The following is a 20502-nucleotide window of genomic DNA, read 5'->3' as shown; positions in this document are numbered from 1 at the left end:
CTGTATACCACATGGAGCACTGGGGGGGCTGTATACCACATGGAGCACTGGGGGGGCTGTATACCACATGGAGCACTGGGGAGGCTGTATACCACATGGAGCACTGGGGAGGCTGTATACCACATGGAGCACTGGGGGGCTGTATACCACATGGAGCACTGGGGGGGCTGTATACCACATGGAGCACTGGGGGGGCTGTATACCACATGGAGCACTGGGGGGGCTGTATACCACATGGAGCACTGGGGGGGCTGTATACCACATGGAGCACTGGGGGGGCTGTATAACACATGGAGCACTGGGGGGGGCTGTATACCACATGGAGCATTGGGGAGGCTGTATACCACATGGAGCACTGGGGGGGCTGTATACCACATGGAGCACTGGGGAGGCTGTATACCACATGGAGCACTGGGGGGGCTGTATACCACATGGAGCACTGGGGAGGTTGTATACCACATGGAGCACTGGGGAGGCTGTATACCACATGGAGCACTGGGGAGGCTGTATACCACATGGAGCACTGGGGAGGCTGTATACCACATGGAGCACTGGGGAGGTTGTATACCACATGGAGCACTGGGGGGCTGTATACCACATGGAGCACTGGGGGGGCTGTATACCACATGGAGCACGGGGGGGGGCTGTATACCACATGGAGCACTGGGGGGGCTGTATACCACATGGAGCACTGGGGAGGCTGTATACCACATGGAGCACTGGGGGGGCTATATACCACATGGAGCACTGGGGAGGTTGTATACCACATGGAGCACTGGGGGGGCTGTATACCACATGGAGCACTGGGGGGGCTGTATACCACATGGAGCACTGGGGGGGCTGTATACCACATGGAGCACTGGGGAGCTGTATACCACATGGAGCACTGGGGGGGCTGTATACCACATGGAGCACTGGGGGGGCTGTATACCACATGGAGCACTGGGGGGGCTGTATACTGTGTAGTAGGAGTTATTGTTTACATGTACGGTGTAGCCTGTATGTGTTTTCAGATACACAGCACAGCAGCGTGTGGACTGCAGTGTGTGGTGGGACCCCCGGATTGCCTCTCTCATATATATATAGTCAGTAATCTCAGCTACAATAACACAACTATGTAATGAATGTAGAGAATGTGAGGACGGAGGAGCCAGAGACTGCAGCCCAATATCCGGGAGCAGCACTGATCTCATATCATACCGGCAGATCCAGCACAGGCACTACTACTCCCAGCAAGACACACCAGGAGACAAAGACCCTGCTCTGTATACAGTAACAGTCACTGAATATACAGAGGAACCCATCGACCATAAGAGCTTACACTCTACAGGAGAGAGACATCACTGACCATAGGAGCTTACACTCTACAGGAGAGACATCACTGACCATAGGAGCTTACACTCTACAGGAGAGACATCACTGACCATAGGAGCTTACACTCTACAGGAGAGACATCACTGACCATAAGAGCTTACACTCTACAGGAGACATCACCGACCATAGGAGCTGTATATTACAGTGTGTCAGTGGATATAACAGTATATACGGTATATTACATTGGGTAATTTGTGCTGGGTAAGTATTACCACTGGACCCCTATACATGCCTCGGGGGTTGGGGATACATGGTACCCCTATATATTTCCGGGGTTGGTTATACATGGTACCCCTATACATGCCCCGGGGTTGGTTATACATGGTACCCCTATACATGCCCCGGGGTTGGGGATACATGGTACCCCTATACATTTCCGGGGTTGGGGATACATGGTACCCCTATACATGCCTAGGGGTTGGGGATACATGGTACCCCTATACATGCCCCAGGTTGGGGATACATGGTACCCCTATACATGCCCCAGGTTGGGGATACATGGTACCCCTATACATTTCCGGGGTTGGGGATACATGGTACCCCTATACATGCCCCAGGTTGGGGATACATGGTACCCCTATACATGCCCCGGGGTTGGGGATACATGGTACCCCTATACATGCCCCGGGGTTGGGGATACATGGTACCCCTATACATGCCCCGGGGTTGGGGATACATGGTACCCCTATACATTTCCGGGGTTGGGGATACATGGTACCCCTATACATGCCTAGGGGTTGGGGATACATGGTACCCCTATACATGCCTAGGGGTTGGGGATACATGGTACCCCTATACATGCCTAGGGGTTGGGGATACATGGTACCCCTATACATGCCTAGGGGTTGGGGATACATGGTACCCCTATACATTTCCGGGGTTGGGGATACATGGTACCCCTATACATGCCCCAGGTTGGGGATACATGGTACCCCTATACATGCCCCAGGTTGGGGATACATGGTACCCCTATACATGCCCCGGGGTTGGGGATACATGGTACCCCTATACATGCCCCGGGGTTGGGGATACATGGTACCCCTATACATGCCCCGGGGTTGGGGATACATGGTACCCCTATACATGCCCCAGGTTGGGGATACATGGTACCCCTATACATGCCCCGGGGTTGGGGATACATGGTACCCCTATACATGCCCCGGGTTGGGGATACATGGTACCCCTATACATGCCCCGGGGTTGGGGATACATGGTACCCCTATACATGCCCCGGGGTTGGGGATACATGGTACCCCTATACATGCCCCGGGGTTGGAGATACATGGTACCCCTATACATGCCCCGGGTTGGGGATACATGGTACCCCTATACATGCCCCGGGGTTGGGGATACATTGTACCCCTATACATGCCCCGGGGTTGGTTATACATTGTACCCCTATACATGCCCCGGGGTTGGGTATACATGGTACCCCTATACATTTCCGGGGTTGGGGATACATGGTACCCCTATACATGCCCCGGGTTGGGGATACATGGTAACCCTATACATGCCCCGGGGTTGGGGATACATGGTACCCCTATACATGCCCCGGGGTTGGGTATACATGGTAACCCTATACATGCCCCGGGGTTGGGGATACATGGTACCCCTATACATGCCCCGGGTTGGGGATACATGGTAACCCTATACATGCCCCGGGGTTGGGGATACATGGTAACCCTATACATGCCCCGGGGTTGGGGATACATGGTACCCCTATACATGCCCCGGGGTTGGGGATACATGGTACCCCTATACATGCCCCGGGTTGGGGATACATGGTACCCCTATACATGCCCCGGGTTGGGGATACATGGTAACCCTATACATGCCCCGGGGTTGGGGATACATGGTAACCCTATACATGCCCCGGGGTTGGGGATACATGGCGTCTGCTCCCGGCCCAGAAGACAAGAGGACAGCCCAGATTTGGGGGTTACTCACCGAGAGTCTTCTCTGGGGCGGTTAAAGGGGAAATAAAAAGACAGATATATAAGCTCCATATCCAGGTCTGCGGACTACTCCCCCAGCGTCTCCTCATGTCAGATCTCTCACTGTTTCCCACATCTTCCAGCTCCGCTCAATGGCTTCTATATATATATTCCTCTCCTCCCCCTCCAGCTGCCTGCCCCTGTGTGTAAGCCTGGCCCACCCCTCACAAGCCCTACAGCTGTTTAGGATTCCAGATGTAAGAGTGGCGGGGCCGGTGCCGGAGGGGTTAATGAGATGAGTAGATTACAGGGCTCAGCAGGGTAGGATGCCGGCCATCAGCACTGGCCACTCATTTCCTGGCCACTCACTTATCTAATCAGCCATCAATCACCAGAGCCAGGAAATGAGCCCCCCCTGCTGGGAGGACGAGGGTACTGTATGTATAGGTGTATAAGTGGTGTACTGTATGTGTATGATAGGTGTACTGTATGTATAGGTGTATAAGTGGTGTACTGTATGTGTATGATAGGTGTACTGTATGTATAGGTGTGTATGGATGAGTGCTGTACTGTGTGTGTATATATATATATATATATATATATATATATATGTGTACAAGTGGTACACTGCATGTGTATGATAGGTGTACTGTATGTATATGTGTATAAGGGTACTATACATATACGTGTATGAGCGTACTTTATGTATATGTATGGATGAGGGCTGTACTGTATGTATATGTGTACGAGTGGTGTGCTGTATGTGTATGATAAGTGTACTGTATGTATATGTGTATGAGGGTACTATACGTATACGTGTGTTCTGTATGTATGTGTGTGTGTGTGTGTGTGTGTGTGTGAGTGTAGGGTGTGCTGTATGTATATGTGTATGTATGAGTGCAGGGTGTGCTGTATGTATATGTGTATATATGAGTGGAGGGTGTGCTGTATGTATATGTATGAGTGTAGAGTGTGCTATATGTATGAGTGTAGGATGTACTGTATGTATATGTATATGTATGAGTGGAGGGTGTGCTGTATGTATATGTATGAGTGGAGGGTGTGCTGTATGTATATGTGTATATGAGTGTAGGGTGTGCTGTATGTATATGTATGAGTGGAGGGTGTGCTGTATGTATATGTATGAGTGTAGGGTGTGCTGTATGTATATGTGTATATGAGTGTAGGGTGTGCTTTATGTATATGTATGTATATGAGTGTAGGGTGTGCTGTATGTATATGTATGAGTGTAGGGTGTGCTGTATGTATATGTGTGTGTATGAGTGGAGGGTGTGCTGTATGTATATGTATGAGTGGAGGGTGTGCTGTATGTATATGTGTATGTATGAGTGGAGGGTGTGCTGTATGTATATGTGTATGTATATGAGTGGAGGGTGTGCTGTATGTATATGTATGTATATGAGTGGAGGGTGTGCTGTATGTATATGTATGTATATGTATGAGTATAGGGTGTGCTGTATGTATATGTGTGTGTATGAGTGTAGGGTGTGCTGTATGTATATGTGTGTATGAGTGTAGGGTGTGCTGTATGTATATGTGTGTGTATGAGTGTAGGGTGTGCTGTATGTATATGTATGAGTGTAAGGTGTGCTGTATGTATATGTATGAGTGGAGGGTGTGCTGTATGTATGTGTATGAGTGTAAGGTGTGCTGTATGTATATGTATGAGTGGAGGGTGTGCTGTATGTATATGTATGAGTGGAGGGTGTGCTGTATGTATATGTATGAGTGTAGGGTGTGCTGTATGTATATGTGTATGTATGAGTGGAGGATGTACTGTATGTATATGTATATGTATGAGTGGAGGGTGTGCTGTATGTATATGTATGAGTGGAGGGTGTGCTGTATGTATATGTGTATATGAGTGTAGGGTGTGCTGTATGTATATGTATGAGTGGAGGGTGTGCTGTATGTATATGTATGAGTGTAGGGTGTGCTGTATGTATATGTGTATATGAGTGTAGGGTGTGCTTTATGTATATGTATGTATATGAGTGTAGGGTGTGCTGTATGTATATGTATGAGTGTAGGGTGTGCTGTATGTATATGTGTGTGTATGAGTGGAGGGTGTGCTGTATGTATATGTATGAGTGGAGGGTGTGCTGTATGTATATGTGTATGTATGAGTGGAGGGTGTGCTGTATGTATATGTGTATGTATATGAGTGGAGGGTGTGCTGTATGTATATGTATGTATATGAGTGGAGGGTGTGCTGTATGTATATGTATGTATATGTATGAGTATAGGGTGTGCTGTATGTATATGTGTGTGTATGAGTGTAGGGTGTGCTGTATGTATATGTGTGTATGAGTGTAGGGTGTGCTGTATGTATATGTGTGTGTATGAGTGTAGGGTGTGCTGTATGTATATGTATGAGTGTAAGGTGTGCTGTATGTATATGTATGAGTGGAGGGTGTGCTGTATGTATGTGTATGAGTGTAAGGTGTGCTGTATGTATATGTATGAGTGGAGGGTGTGCTGTATGTATATGTATGAGTGGAGGGTGTGCTGTATGTATATGTATGAGTGTAGGGTGTGCTGTATGTATATGTGTGTGTATGAGTGTAGGGTGTGCTGTATGTATATGTGTATGTATGAGTGGAGGGTGTGCTGTATGTATATGTGTGTGTATGAGTGTAGGGTGTGCTGTATGTATATGTATGAGTGGAGGGTGTGCTGTATGTATGTGTGTGTGTATGAGTGAAGGGTGTGCTGTATGTATATGTATGAGTGGAGGGTGTGCTGTATGTATATGTATGAGTGGAGGGTGTGCTGTATGTATATGTATGAGTGGAGGGTGTGCTGTATGTATATGTGTATGTATGAGTGTAGGGTGTGCTGTATGTATATGTATGTATATGAGTGTAGGGTGTGCTGTATGTATATGTATGAGTGTAGGGTGTGCTGTATGTATATGTGTATGTATGAGTGTAGGGTGTGCTGTATGTATATGTATGTATATGAGTGGAGGGTGTGCTGTATGTATATGTGTATGTATGAGTGTAGGGTGTGCTGTATGTATATGTATGAGTGTAGGGTGTGCTGTATGTATATGTGTATGTATGAGTGTAGGGTGTGCTGTATGTATATGTGTGTGTATGAGTGTAGGGTGTGCTGTATGTATATGTATGAGTGTAGGGTGTGCTGTATGTATATGTGTGTGTAGGGTGTGCTGTATGTATATGTGTGTGTATGAGTGTAGGGTGTGCTGTATGTATATGTATGAGTGGAGGGTGTGCTGTATGTATATGTGTATGTATGAGTGGAGGGTGTGCTGTATGTATATGTATGTATATGAGTGGAGGGTGTGCTGTATGTATATGTATGTATATGTATGTATATGTATGAGTATAGGGTGTGCTGTATGTATATGTGTGTATGAGTGTAGGGTGTGCTGTATGTATATGTGTGTATGAGTGTAGGGTGTGCTGTATGTATATGTGTGTATGAGTGTAAGGTGTGCTGTATGTATATGTATGAGTGGAGGGTGTGCTGTATGTATATGTATGAGTGGAGGGTGTGCTGTATGTATATGTATGAGTGGAGGGTGTGCTGTATGTATATGTATGAGTGTAGGGTGTGCTGTATGTATATGTGTATGTATGAGTGTAGGGTGTGCTGTATGTATATGTATGTATATGAGTGTAGGGTGTGCTGTATGTATATGTATGAGTGTAGGGTGTGCTGTATGTATATGTGTGTAGGGTGTGCTGTATGTATATGTGTGTGTATGAGTGGAGGGTGTGCTGTATGTATATGTATGAGTGGAGGGTGTGCTGTATGTATATGTGTATGTATGAGTGGAGGGTGTGCTGTATGTATATGTATGTATATGAGTGGAGGGTGTGCTGTATGTATATGTATGAGTGGAGGGTGTGCTGTATGTATATGTATGAGTGTAGGGTGTGCTGTATGTATATGTATGAGTATAGGGTGTGCTGTATGTATATGTGTGTATGAGTGTAGGGTGTGCTGTATGTATATGTGTGTATGAGTGTAGGGTGTGCTGTATGTATATGTGTGTATGAGTGTAGGGTGTGCTGTATGTATGTGTGTATGAGTGTAGGGTGTGCTGTGTGTATGTGTGTATGAGTGTAGGGTGTGCTGTATGTATAGGTGTGTGTATGAGTGGAGGGTGTGCTGTATGTATATGTATGAGTGGAGGGTGTGCTGTATGTATATGTATGAGTGGAGGGTGTGCTGTATGTATATGTGTATGTATGAGTGTAGGGTGTGCTGTATGTATATGTATGTATATGAGTGTAGGGTGTGCTGTATGTATATGTATGAGTGTAGGGTGTGCTGTATGTATATGTGTGTGTATGAGTGTAGGGTGTGCTGTATGTATATGTATGAATATGAGTGTAGGGTGTGCTGTATGTATATGTATGAGTGTAGGGTGTGCTGTATGTATATGTATGAATATGAGTGTAGGGTGTGCTGTATGTATATGTATGAGTGTAGGGTGTGCTGTATGTATATGTGTGTGTATGAGTGTAGGGTGTGCTGTATGTATATGTGTGTGTATGAGTGTAGGGTGTGCTGTATGTATATGTATGAGTGTAGGGTGTGCTGTATGTATATGTGTATGTATGAGTGTAGGGTGTGCTGTATGTATATGTGTGTGTATGAGTGTAAGGTGTGCTGTATGTATATGTGTATGTATGAGTGGAGGGTGTGCTGTATGTGTATGTGTGTGTATGAGTGTAGGGTGTGCTGTATGTATATGTGTATGTATGAGTGTAAGGTGTGCTGTATGTATATGTATGAGTGGAGGGTGTGCTGTATGTATATGTATGAGTGGAGGGTGTGCTGTATGTATATGTGTATGTATGAGTGGAGGGTGTGCTGTATGTATATGTATATGTATGAGTGGAGGGTGTGCTATATGTATATGTATGAGTGGAGGGTGTGCTATATGTATATGTGTGTGTGTGTGTGTGTGTGTGTGTGTGTTGTATACATATGTGTGTGTATGAGAACCCTCTGTGTATGTGTATGAATGTTCCGGCTCCCCAGCATTGAATATCACAGGGAGGCAGTGGGATTATTATTCCCCCAGACTCTCTACAGAGAGGAGGTCACAGACTGCAGGACAGAGAGCAGTAAAGAAATGTTCAGCACTTTTAACCCTTAATCCAAACAGTAGCAGAGATGAAATACTCTGTGCTGCTGTGATCCTGCTTCCTCCACCATTACTATGTATAAGTGGCCCCTGGGGGCCTCCTGCCCACCCACCGGGCCCCCTGCAGCCAGTGGCACATTCCTGGTATACAGGGGGAAGCTGTCAGTAATCTCTGGCTGCAGGCAGTGTAAACTCTTCAGCAGGATTAACCCTTCTTATCCTGGACATGTGTGTAGCAGATGAGACACAGAGTCCACATCAGTCATCCTGGCCTGGTACAAGAACTACTATGGGATCTAACACTGTACTGTGGGATGTATAACTGTACTATGGGGGTCTACTACTGTACTGTGGGACGTACAACTGTACTATGGGGTCTACAACTGTACTGTGGAATGTATAACTGTACTGTGGGATGTATAACTGTACTATGGGATGTACAACTGTACTATGGGGTCTACAACTGTACTATGGGGTCTACAACTGTACTATGGGGTCTACAACTGTACTATGGGGTCTACAACTGTACTATGGGGTCTACAACTGTACTGTGGGGTCTACAACTGTACTGTGGGGTCTACAACTGTACTGTGGGGTCTACAACTGTACTGTGGGGTCTACAACTGTACTGTGGAATGTATAACTGTACTATGGGATGTACAACTGTACTATGGGGTCTACAACTGTACTATGGGGTCTACAACTGTACTATGGGGTCTACAACTGTACTATGGGGTCTACAACTGTACTGTGGGACGTACAACTGTACTATGGGGTCTACAACTGTACTGTGGAATGTATAACTGTACTGTGGGATGTATAACTGTACTATGGGATGTACAACTGTACTATGGGGTCTACAACTGTACTATGGGGTCTACAACTGTACTATGGGGTCTACAACTGTACTATGGGGTCTACAACTGTACTATGGGGGTCTACTACTGTACTGTGGGACGTACAACTGTACTATGGGGTCTACAACTGTACTGTGGAATGTATAACTGTACTGTGGGATGTATAACTGTACTATGGGATGTACAACTGTACTATGGGGTCTACAACTGTACTATGGGGTCTACAACTGTACTATGGGGTCTACAACTGTACTATGGGGTCTACAACTGTACTATGGGGTCTACAACTGTACTGTGGGATCTAACACTGTACTATGGGAGCTGATCCAGTACTCACCTCTGCTGGTTACTTCTCTTCACTACCAGGACCTGCACATACTGTTCATACACCACTATATAACTATATACATACTGCATACATACTATATACAGAGATGTGCCGGAACCCATAGACAGACAATGGCTGCTTCACCGGCAACCATAATATCCACAATAATCTATATACTTCATTATTCTGCTGGTGGGGTCACTGTGTACATACATTACATTACTGATCCTGAGTTATATCCTGTATTATACTCCAGAGCTGCACTCACTATTCTGCTGGTGGGGTCACTGTGTACATACATTACATTACTGATCCTGAGTTATATCCTGTAATTCTTTTTATTAGAAAAATATAAAACATAACAAGTATAACTACATAAACATAAACGCGGCTCCATCAGCCAGAACAAAAACAAATACAAAGCTTTCTGCTTATAACAAAAACAACAAATTAATAAATTCTTAAACAATATCTTTACGGAAAGGAAATCCTCCCTCACACCTGCCTCACCGGCCAGTCCAGCTTCATTATAAGATACTACCAAAATCCCCCAAACTTACAACTATTACTAACCCCACCACCGCTACTACCTACCCCACCACCGCTACTACCTACCCCACACTCACACCTCACAGCACACAGAAATAATATAGTAAAGACACTTTAGACCAAGGGCCAAAAAGCTATAACATGTTTGAGCCATTCTTGTCTCTAACTTAATACAGTCCCTGCTTGGACATAACTGAACAAAATAAGAAACCAAAACTACACAAAGCTTTTTTTTTTTTTTTTCCCTTCAACACACACACAGCACCCCCCACTCACACACACCCCAACACAACTGACCAACCAAACCTCCCATCCCCATATACATAACTCCCACCTAACCCCCCACCCCCCCCCCCCCCCCCCCCCCCCCACCCCCACACACACACACACACACACACACAATAGACAACTTTAACAGTTAAGAAACTATCCTCAACTAAAACTAACCTAACAAAACAAAGTTAGTACAAATGGAAACATCAAATACTAACTTGAGAATACCAGGTCCGGCTGCCTTATATACTTAAAGATAAAATATAATAATAATAATAATAATAATAATAATAATAATAATAATAATGTATACTAATAAACAATAATGCAAATAATAATAAAATTATAGCAATCAAATTACATAAACCTATCTAATATTCTAACTACAAACCCCATCACCCACACCCCAAATCTGGACATGAGTCTGGGTCCATAAGTTCAGTTCTTGTCCCTCAGTGACCCATGCCAGAACCCCATCCAAGGAAAAGCATACGATGTAAACCCCCCATCACCCCTCCCAACCTATTCTATACCCCATACCATATACCATAACTATAATTGTCCATAGGGCTTATCCAGCCCTCAACTTACCAAACTACCTAAAACACCAACACCACAACACATAACAACAAGGCTCAAGTTCGGCAGCCTGTAAGCCCTTTACTGTTTATAACTGAATAGAAAATTAAAACAAAAAGCTAAAGTGTCATGCACAGCCCCCCACCGGGATCGGAGGATGGCAGACCGGGTACCATAATAATTTATAACCTATCCCTGACTATTCACCCTACCCTCTCCCTACTACTATCCCTAAATATTAATCTAACCCTCACACTCTCCCTACCTCTGTCCCTATCTACTCTGTCCCTAACCAGAATTATGGTCCCTCACCCAGTGGGCTCAGTACCTAGGGCACAGCGAAGGAAAAACCTCTCCACAGGAGAGAAGCCCTACTGGTACCCAGCCTGCCATACTCCAAAGACCTGATCTTCCCAAGGTCACCAGTGATGTTCCTACAGACCTCCACCTCGGAGAGGACTCTACGCTGTGTAGATACTAGACACCGTGCGTTCCACGTGTGGTACCTAACTACTAAGCTGACTAGAAATAACGTGCAGCGATCTCGGCCACCCAGGTTCCTGAATGCCCCATAAGCCCACTCCGGATAGGTGAGGCTGGCTAACTGACTCCAACCTATGGAGGCGCCCACCCTGGTGTAAACCCCTATATTGAAGGGACAATGAAGCAGGAAATGATCCATGCTCTCCAGCGTATTTCCACACTCCTCTCGGGGACACCCCCGATCATCGGAGCTCCTGCACTTCAAATTGTCCCTCACATATAGCTTCCCCTGGAAGCAGCGCCAGGCCAAGTCCCAAAACTTCTGGGGGATCCTCTTTGAGTTCAATAGACTTAACCCAACCCTCAGATCCTGACCTGGGCAGTCCCTGAGCGCCAGGGGCTTCTGGAAATGGGTCAACAGAACCCTTTGGTCAAGGAATTTCCTTGACTGAGTTCTGATCTCCCACATTCCCAGACCCCACCGACGTATCATCTTCAGAGTCGGGGTAGCGTAAGCCGGAAGATATCCATGGGGTGTACGAAGGTCCTTCACTCGCCCTCCTGTCTCCCATTCCTGGAAGAAAGGCCGAAACCATTCCCTGCAGGAGAGTACCCACGGAGGAGCCCTCTCTTTCCAGAGGTTTGCGATGTTAGCTTTCAAGAAGGTGTTCACTAAGAACACCACAGGGTTCACCATAGACAAACCCCCTAGTCTCCTCGTGCGGTACGTAACCTCTCTCTTGACCAGGTTCAGCCTATTCCCCCATAACAGCTGGAAGAACAGGCTGTAGATCCTAGTATAGGAAGCCTCTGGCAAGATACATACACTGCCCAGGTAGATGAACAAAGGGAGCAGGTACGATTTGATCAGGTGCACCCTTTCCCTTAAGGTTAAAGACCAACCTTTCCACTGATCCACCTTCCGAGTGGCATCCAGGAGCCTACCATCCCAGTTTTTGGTGGGGTAATCACCCTTGCCAAATGTGATGCCCAATACTTTTGCTGACTCTTGGGGCTCTGGAAGGGTGCCCGGGAGATCAAACCTGGGATCCCCCCCTCCCAGCCAGAGACTCTCACACTTGTCCCGGTTGATCTTGGACCCGGATGCCTCCGAGTAGCGCTCCACTTCAGACATCACCATATCTGCCTCCCCTCTCGAGGATACAAAAACAGTGACATCATCAGCGTACGCTACCACTCTCAGGGTGGCTTCTGGCTCCTCCAGGCTCATCCCGACCCCTGCCAACGGTCCACAACCAACCCTCCTAAGGAAAGGGTCGATCGCGAACACATACAACAGTGGGCTCAAAGGACAGCCCTGGCGAACACCAGACCCAACCTCAAAAGAAGCGGCCAGACCAACCGTTCACCAGCGGGAAACTCTCTGCCCCTGCATACAAGATCTTAAGCCAATTGACAAAAGTATCTGGTAGGCCATATCTCAGAAGGACGGACCAGAGGTACTCGTGGTTCACCCGATCAAATGCTTTGGCCTGATCCAAGGACAGCAAGTACCCCTTCCAAAGACCCGCACTACTCCGCTCCACTGCCTCCCTGACACTAAGGACAGCACTTAAGGTGCTTCGGCCTGGAACAGAGCAGTGCTGAGCCCCCGAAAGGAGCCGGGGTGCAAACTTCACCAGCCTATTAAACAGTATCTTGGCCAGAATCTTCCTGTCCGCATTGAGAAGAGCTATGGGCCTCCAATTCTCAATACGGCTCGAATCTTTACCCTTTGACAGAAGAATCAGGGCTGACCTCCTCATTGACCTTGGCAGAGTGCCCGAGGAGAGACACTCATTGAAGACCTCGGTCAAGAGGGGAACCAAGAGGTCCCTGAAGGTCTTATACCACTTAGATGTTAAGCCATCTGGACCTGGCGACTTCTTCAGGGCAAGCCCTTCAATCGCCAGTCTAACTTCCTCTTCCCTGATCTCTTCTGCCAAAACATCAAGAGAGGGGTCTACCCCTGGCTCAGGAATGGCTTCAGCCAGGAAACCCGACATCACATCTCGATCTAGATCCTTCCTCCCCAAGAGGTATGAGTAAAAGGATCTGATGACCTCCAGGATCCCTGATCTGGACCGGTTCAGAGATCCCGTACTATCAACCAGTCCAGTCATGATTTTATTACTCACTGACATCTTACAGTTTCTGTAGGGGTCGGGCGAGCGGTACCTCCCGAAATCCCTCTCAAAAACTAAAGATGTGTGCCTATCATACTGACACCTCATGAGCAAGGCTTTCACTCTGGAGATCTCCTCTCTACTACCTCCAGTCGAGACGAGATGCTCGAGTTTCCTCCTCAGGCCCTGATACACACGATACCTATTCAGGGATCTGAGGCTCGAGAGCTGGCGGAAGAACTTCGCAACCTGCTTCTTGAATATCTCCCACCACTCTGACTTACTACTACATAGGCCCAGTAGAGGTACCTGACTCTGAAGAAAATCCTCAAAGGATTGTCTTACCTCTGCTTCTTCCAGGAGGGACGAATTCAGCCTCCAGTAGCCTCTACCCATCCGGGGGGTCTCTGAAACATTCAGGGAAAACAAAATTAGACAGTGGTCGGAGAACTCCACCTCAACCACGGACACTGCGGAAGAGACGGCTTCCTCCTTTAAATAAAACCTGTCTAATCTAGACCTGCAGCTACCTCGATGATAGGTGAAACCCGCGTGGCCCGAGGGTGTCCGGATGTGGGCATCCTCTAGGCGAGCTTCCCTAACTATGCTAATCAGGGCCATGCTATCATAAGCCAGCTTGTCTTTGGCGCCTCTCCTGTCCTGAGACCTCGTGATAGCATTGAAGTCTCCACCAAAGATCACCTGCCGACTCGTAAAAAGAAAGGGCTTAATCCTCATGAAGAGGCTTTTACGGTCCCACTTAGTTTGTGGGGCATAGATGTTAATGAGCCTGAGCTCTTGCCCCTTCATGAGGACATCCTAGATCAGGCACCTCCCCATTTCCAACTCGATAACACGTCTGCATTCTACAGGAGCGGTAAAAAGGACCGCCACCCCACTATACGGCTCAGCCGCAAGAGACCAGTGTGAAGGCCCATGCCTCCACTCTCGCTTGGCTTTTACTAGCAAGGCTTGGTCTGTCAACCTGGTCTCCTGCAAAAACAAAATGTCGGCATTCATACGACCGAGAAAATCAAAGGCTGCAAATCTAGACGTATCCGACTTAATGCTGGCACAGTTAATGGATGCCAGAGTCAATGAGTGATTGAATTAAACAGCCTTACATATTTACTTTTTCCCTTTCTTCTTACCCCCCTCCCCTCCCATCAGAGGATGACCCTTTGGACTTTTCTTTAATCCTTTTCAAGGATGTAGACAAATCCATCCCTGGATCCTCATCTCCAGACCCTGGGGCCACCCGACCTCCCGAGGAAACTGCCTCTGGAGGAGCAGGCTCCGCGCCCCCTGGAAGCTCCTCCACCTTCAAACCCCCTTCTCCAAGGGTCTGGTACCTATTGGATAGAACGATCAGAGGGGGGTTAGTCTGGTCTTCCTTAGACACATGGCCCGTAACACCAGAGGAGGATTTAAAGGAAGCACCAGACTTCCCTTGACCCTGCCTCCTTTTGCCACACTTAGGTCTTTCATCTTGCCATTTCCCACCATCCTCATCCAAACTTTCATATTGGGAGGAACTTGAGGAAACGGCCCTCTTGGCTTCTTCCTTACGAAGTCTCCTCATCTCTTCGCCTAACTCGGTATCCCCCAGAGCCTCAGCTGTTCTCTCTAAGCCAGCGCCAGGAGCAGGACCACTGACTACTCCTGCTACCAGGGAACTTCCAAGGTCCCTGCTCCTTCTGCGCTTCTCCTCTCGCCTGAGCTTAGAGGGGCTCTTGTTTTTCACCTTCTTCACTGGCCCTGGTGCCCCTTCTCCTTTGCTGGTTCCCTCCCCAGGTGAGGCAATCTCGAGGCTCTCCCCATCCTGGGCGGCCACAGCATTGGAAAATGAGCGGGGACACCGGCTAAACAGGTGACTAAGGTCAGCACACAGGTTACAGCGAATCCGGCCACAGCTGGCAGCCAGATGACCCTCCGCACCGCACAATGCACAAATCAGTTTAGTACAATTTGCGCTAAAGTGGGTGGGATCGCCGCACTTGTGGCACAGCTTCGGCTGCCCCTGGTAAAAGACTTGGATTCTGTCGCGACCCAAGAAAACAGCCGATGGTATGTGTGTGTCAGTGTTCCCTGAACGTCGGAGACGGACGGAAAACGTCCAGGCCCCAGACCATATGCCATGCTCATCCAGATTTTTCTTGGGGACATCCGTCACTTCCCCAAACCTGCTTAGCCAGGTCATGATGTCATAGCAAGAAAGTGACTCAATACGCGTCAGAACGGTCACTTTCTTGACTGAACTCTGACGGGATACCGCCTTTACAGCGAAATCCCGCCACACAGGCTTATCTTTCACCAACTCGTGATTAGACCAGAAGAGCTCAAGTCCCTCTGGCTTCACAAAGCTGATTTCGAATTCAGAGGTACCGTAGGGGTGAATCAGGGCAAAGATGTCATTCGCCCTGAATCTCATCTGGAAGAGAAGCTCCACCACCTTGGCCCTGGATGGGCACACATCACTTCCTCTCCATACCGGACCACGTTCCTACGGCCCACCTCCTGCCCATTTGTAGGGAGGGACCAAGTTACCTCCTCATTTTGCTCTCGGAAAGCCCCAAGCCCATGTCTTTCTATATAGAAGGACAGGTCGACCTCCCGCCCCTCTACTTGGAGCGTTCTATCCCCTTTACGCAAAGCCTCCAGGAGGCGTCGTTGTAAGTTACCTTCCGCAGGGTTTAGAGATGAGGATCCCCTAGGACCCCCGGCAGTGACATTTACATAGCTCCTAGAAGGAGCGGCCACCGCTGGGGGGGGGGCAGCCGGACCACTCCCACTCCCCACAGAGACATTAGCAGAAATAATATTTACATTGGCAGAATCAGAACCATCAGTAGACACAACATTAGAAGTCATATCCTCCTGCCTAGCTGTACTGGACTGACCCGGGTGTAATCTGGCTGGCTTTAGTATATTTCTGTTGCTGCTGCTGGCTGTCACGCTGGCATCCCTGGCATCCTTGGGCTCATGGGACTTTGCAGCAGTCCTCCCTTTGAGAATTTGGGAGGAAGCTACTTTGTCACTGTGTTTGCCCTCAGCCTCAGCCAATACCCCTGCTTCAATTTCTTTAACAGCCATCAGCATTGCTAGGTTGTATCATCCGCACTCTTGTCATGTCCATGCTCCTGCTGTACCAGTCCGGTAGCTGCCGAGGTGTTTTCTTGTGAAACGCCAACAGTTTTTACTTTATCTTTAGCTTCGCCTCCAACAGCCCCACCGCAGTGCTGCAAGTGAGCAGGGACAGGCACCGCGAATGAAGCTGCCGAGAGCATCGCACTAGACGCCTGGACACTCCCCCTCCGCCTGCAGAGGAGCGTCCCACAGCGCCAGACCCGCTATGGGAGCCGCCGAGCTCCACACCAGCCTTTGGTGCCTGGGCACTTCCTCCCTCACCTGCAGAGGAGTGCTGTACACCACCAAAGCCCCCTGGTTGGAGACATGCCACCTTGTCCGGCCCCTCGGCCGCCCCTACACTTGCACCAGCCTTACTACCTTGACAAGTGGGGCTGGCGCTCTCCGCCATCTTTACTGTTTTCTTCCCAGTGTTCTGGCCCTGCTCCACATTTGTAGAAGCAGGGACGGCCAGATCACCGGGGGCTGCTCCCTGAACTGACTTTGCAGTCGGCTCAGAGGGCACAAAAAGCATATAAACAAGGTTTACTTGCTGTGATGGTTTTCTTGGTCTTTTTTTTCTTTGCAATTTTGCCTTCTCCCAAGTCCTCTCCAAAGCTGAAATTATCCAAGCGCACCGGGGACTCCATGCTGACAATTTGGGCCATCAGCGCACCTCCGCCATCCTCCTCCTCACCAGCACTTTCATCGGATGATGGTAGTGCCACCTGTGCTGCAGGAATGCTAGCTTGGGACGTGTTCACACTCTTCCACAGCTTCCCCACTTGCTGCCACAGAGACCTCCATGTCTTGCTCATCATCATCATCACTGCTCTCTTCATCCGCTGAGCAATCAGACCCCACTGCTCCACCACCTGACTCTCCTGGGAGCCCCTCCGTGCAGCTGCACCTGCACCCCTTCTTGCGCTCACCTTGCTTGTAGACTTTCCTTGCATACTTGGAGCCTTGGAGCTGGAAGGGCTGGGTCCACATTGCTGCGAACCCTACTGGACCTTCTTACCCCTCCAGCCGGAGCGCTGGCCGGTAGCTTACTCTCTACCCCCCCCCGCCGGCCTTGACTGGGAGGTGGAGGTCAGGGGATCCATGCTGAAAACTCTCCCAGGAAGCTGCCACCTTCCTGGGAAAGCAGGTGGAAAATCAGCCTCTCTCCTCCTGGAAGTCAGGATGTGTGGAGCTCAGGAGCAAACACAGGCACACCCAGTAACCACACCCTCCAGAGCTGCACTCACTATCCTGCTGGTGGGGTCACTGTGTACATACATTACAATACTGATCCTGAGTTACATCCTGTATTATACTCCAGAGCTGCACTCACTATTCTGCTGGTGGGGTCACTGTGTACATACATTACATTACTGATCCTGAGTTACATCCTGTATTATACTCCAGAGCTGCACTCACTATCCTGCTGGTGGGGTCACTGTGTACATACATTACATTACTGATCCTGACTTACATCCTGTATTACACTCCAGAGCTGCACTCACTATTCTGCTGGTGGGGTCACTGTGTACATACATTACTGATCCTGAGTTATATCCTGTATTATACCCCAGAGCTGCACTCACTATTCTGCTGGTGGGGTCACTGTGTACATACATTACATTACTGATCCTGACTTACATCCTGTATTACACTCCAGAGCTGCACTCACTATTCTGCTGGTGGAGTCACTGTGTACATACATTACATTACTGATCCTGACTTACATCCTGTATTATACTCCAGAGCTGCACTCACTATTCTGCTGGTGGGGTCACTGTGTACACATCTTGTATCATACTCCAGTGCTGCATTCACCATCCTGCAGCTTCAGAGCTGAATTCATCTAGTATCCCCAGCAGAACAGTATGAATGTTGGACGTGGTGTCGGTATATCTGTGATGGTCTTTCCTCTGGGGGTGTACACAGGAGCTGGGAGGGTCCTAGAGAGAAGACATAGGGGTTTATCATGTATATAGCATCCTTCTGGACGGCCATGACAGTGGCTGATCATATCTCACCTCTTCCTCGGCTTCCTCTCACTTTCTAATCCCATTTCAGTTCCTGAATATAAAGTTAGAATAAAAAAATAGAATCCACCAGTCACTGCTTCCTCTTAGGACCTTATTACACCAACACATTATGTGACAGGAACAGACTATAAACAGAGGACAGGTCATAAAGGAAAGACTGAGATTTCTCCTCTTTTCACGTCTATTACTGGGTTTGGCTTAAAAAAAAACCTGTCAGATAATCTGTTGGTGTAATGTGGTGTCCCACCACGGGTGGTTGTTTTTTTTTTATCCGTCCTTTGCACCTCTCAAAAAGCTTACTCTTTTCAGGTTAGGTGGTGATGAAGTGTACTTTACAGTTTCATCACTAGATGTCAGTATTTTGTATTCCTATGTATTGCACAGCTGAGTAAGGTCATGGGTTGATGTTTTATGTTATTTACCATGTGTGACCAATAGGAGGTGCTCTCTACTTCTAACCCACCTCTTCTCTCCTTTCTTATGCACACACTTATCCCCACCACTCTCAGGGACGTTCTCTTTAGGCCCCTGTAGGAGGAGACACTGGTGGAGGAAGTTCAGCCTCAGTTCTCAGACTCAGAAGCAAAACCTACTGTTCCTGCTGTAGTTAAGCCATGGCCTGGCTGCTGCCAGGACCCCTGACAGGGACAAGAGTAGTTACACCTACTACCACTACTACTACTACTACTACTTCTACTATATCTATTATGCAGTGCTAAGCACTTTAAAGGTAGAAGAGTTCAGGAATACCCTAACTCACGCGAAGAACACGGCTAAAAAGTGCAGGGCAGTATCCTGAAACACAAGAGGGACTAGCCTGGATAGGACAAAGCTACCGAAAGAGGTCTACGTATCATATTTCGCAACACAGGTAACTAGGAAGGCCCGGAAGCTTAACTACACCCAGATAACCACAACTGGGGCTTGTATCACCCTATTAGGACAGGTAACTCGACACTGTAGGGCAAAAGGTGGTCAAACATAGTCTAAACACAGGTACAAGTACAAGTATTTTACTCTAAAGTATTTCTTCAAAGTTCCGGCAGAGTACATTGCTACACTGGCTCAGGGCTCAACTCTCCAAGCACCGCTACAACTACCTCTCTTATACTATATTCTATTCTTTACTATAGAGCGGGGTTCCTATAGGTTCGGGTCTCTCCGGTTCCTATAGAGCGGTGTTCCTATAGGTCGGGGTCTCTCCGGCTACTTTAGAGAGGTGTTCCTATAGGTCGGGGTCTCTCCGGTTACTATAGAGCGGGGTTCCTATAGGTCGGGGTCTCTCTGGTTACTATAGAGCGGAGTTCCTATAGGTCGGGGTCTCTCCGGTTACTATAGAGCGGGGTTCCTATAGGTCGGGGTCACTCCGGTTCCTATAGGTCGGGGTCTCTCCTGTTACTATAGAGCAGAGTTCCTATAGGTCGGGGTCTCTCCGGTTACTATAGAGCAGAGTTCCTATAGGTCGGGGTCTCTCCGGTTACTATAGAGCAGAGTTCCTATAGGTCAGGGTCTCTCCGGTTACTATAGAGCGAAGTTCCTATAGGTCGGGGTCTCTCCGGTTACTATAGAGCGGGGTTCCTATAGGTCTATATAGAGGAGAGGAGAGGTGCAGCACAGAGGAGAGGTGCGGCACAGGGAATCCTATATGTCGGGGTTTCCACCAGTCACTATAGAGCGGAGTTCCTATATGT

The 20502-nt window shown here is 48.1% G+C and overlaps 1 protein-coding gene across 2 annotated transcripts in view; it reads right to left on the bottom strand.

The window, feature by feature from the left end:
- Positions 1-3453, bottom strand: part of LOC138797241 (disintegrin and metalloproteinase domain-containing protein 19-like) — an 84934-nt gene extending 81481 nt beyond the window's left edge. For both annotated transcript variants that reach the window (XM_069977101.1, XM_069977102.1), the window contains exon 1: positions 3322-3453. In XM_069977101.1, the coding sequence (XP_069833202.1) occupies positions 3322-3418 (97 nt within the window). In that variant the 5' untranslated portion in view covers positions 3419-3453. The remainder of the gene's footprint in view (positions 1-3321) is intronic.
- Between the last annotated feature and the right edge of the window lie 17049 nt (positions 3454-20502).

The sequence above is a fragment of the Dendropsophus ebraccatus genome, chromosome 7, assembly GCF_027789765.1.
Source record: "Dendropsophus ebraccatus isolate aDenEbr1 chromosome 7, aDenEbr1.pat, whole genome shotgun sequence".
Lineage (NCBI taxonomy): Eukaryota > Metazoa > Chordata > Amphibia > Anura > Hylidae > Dendropsophus > Dendropsophus ebraccatus.
The sequence above is the reverse complement of the archived record's forward strand: the minus strand, read 5'-3'. Positions and strand labels throughout refer to the sequence as shown.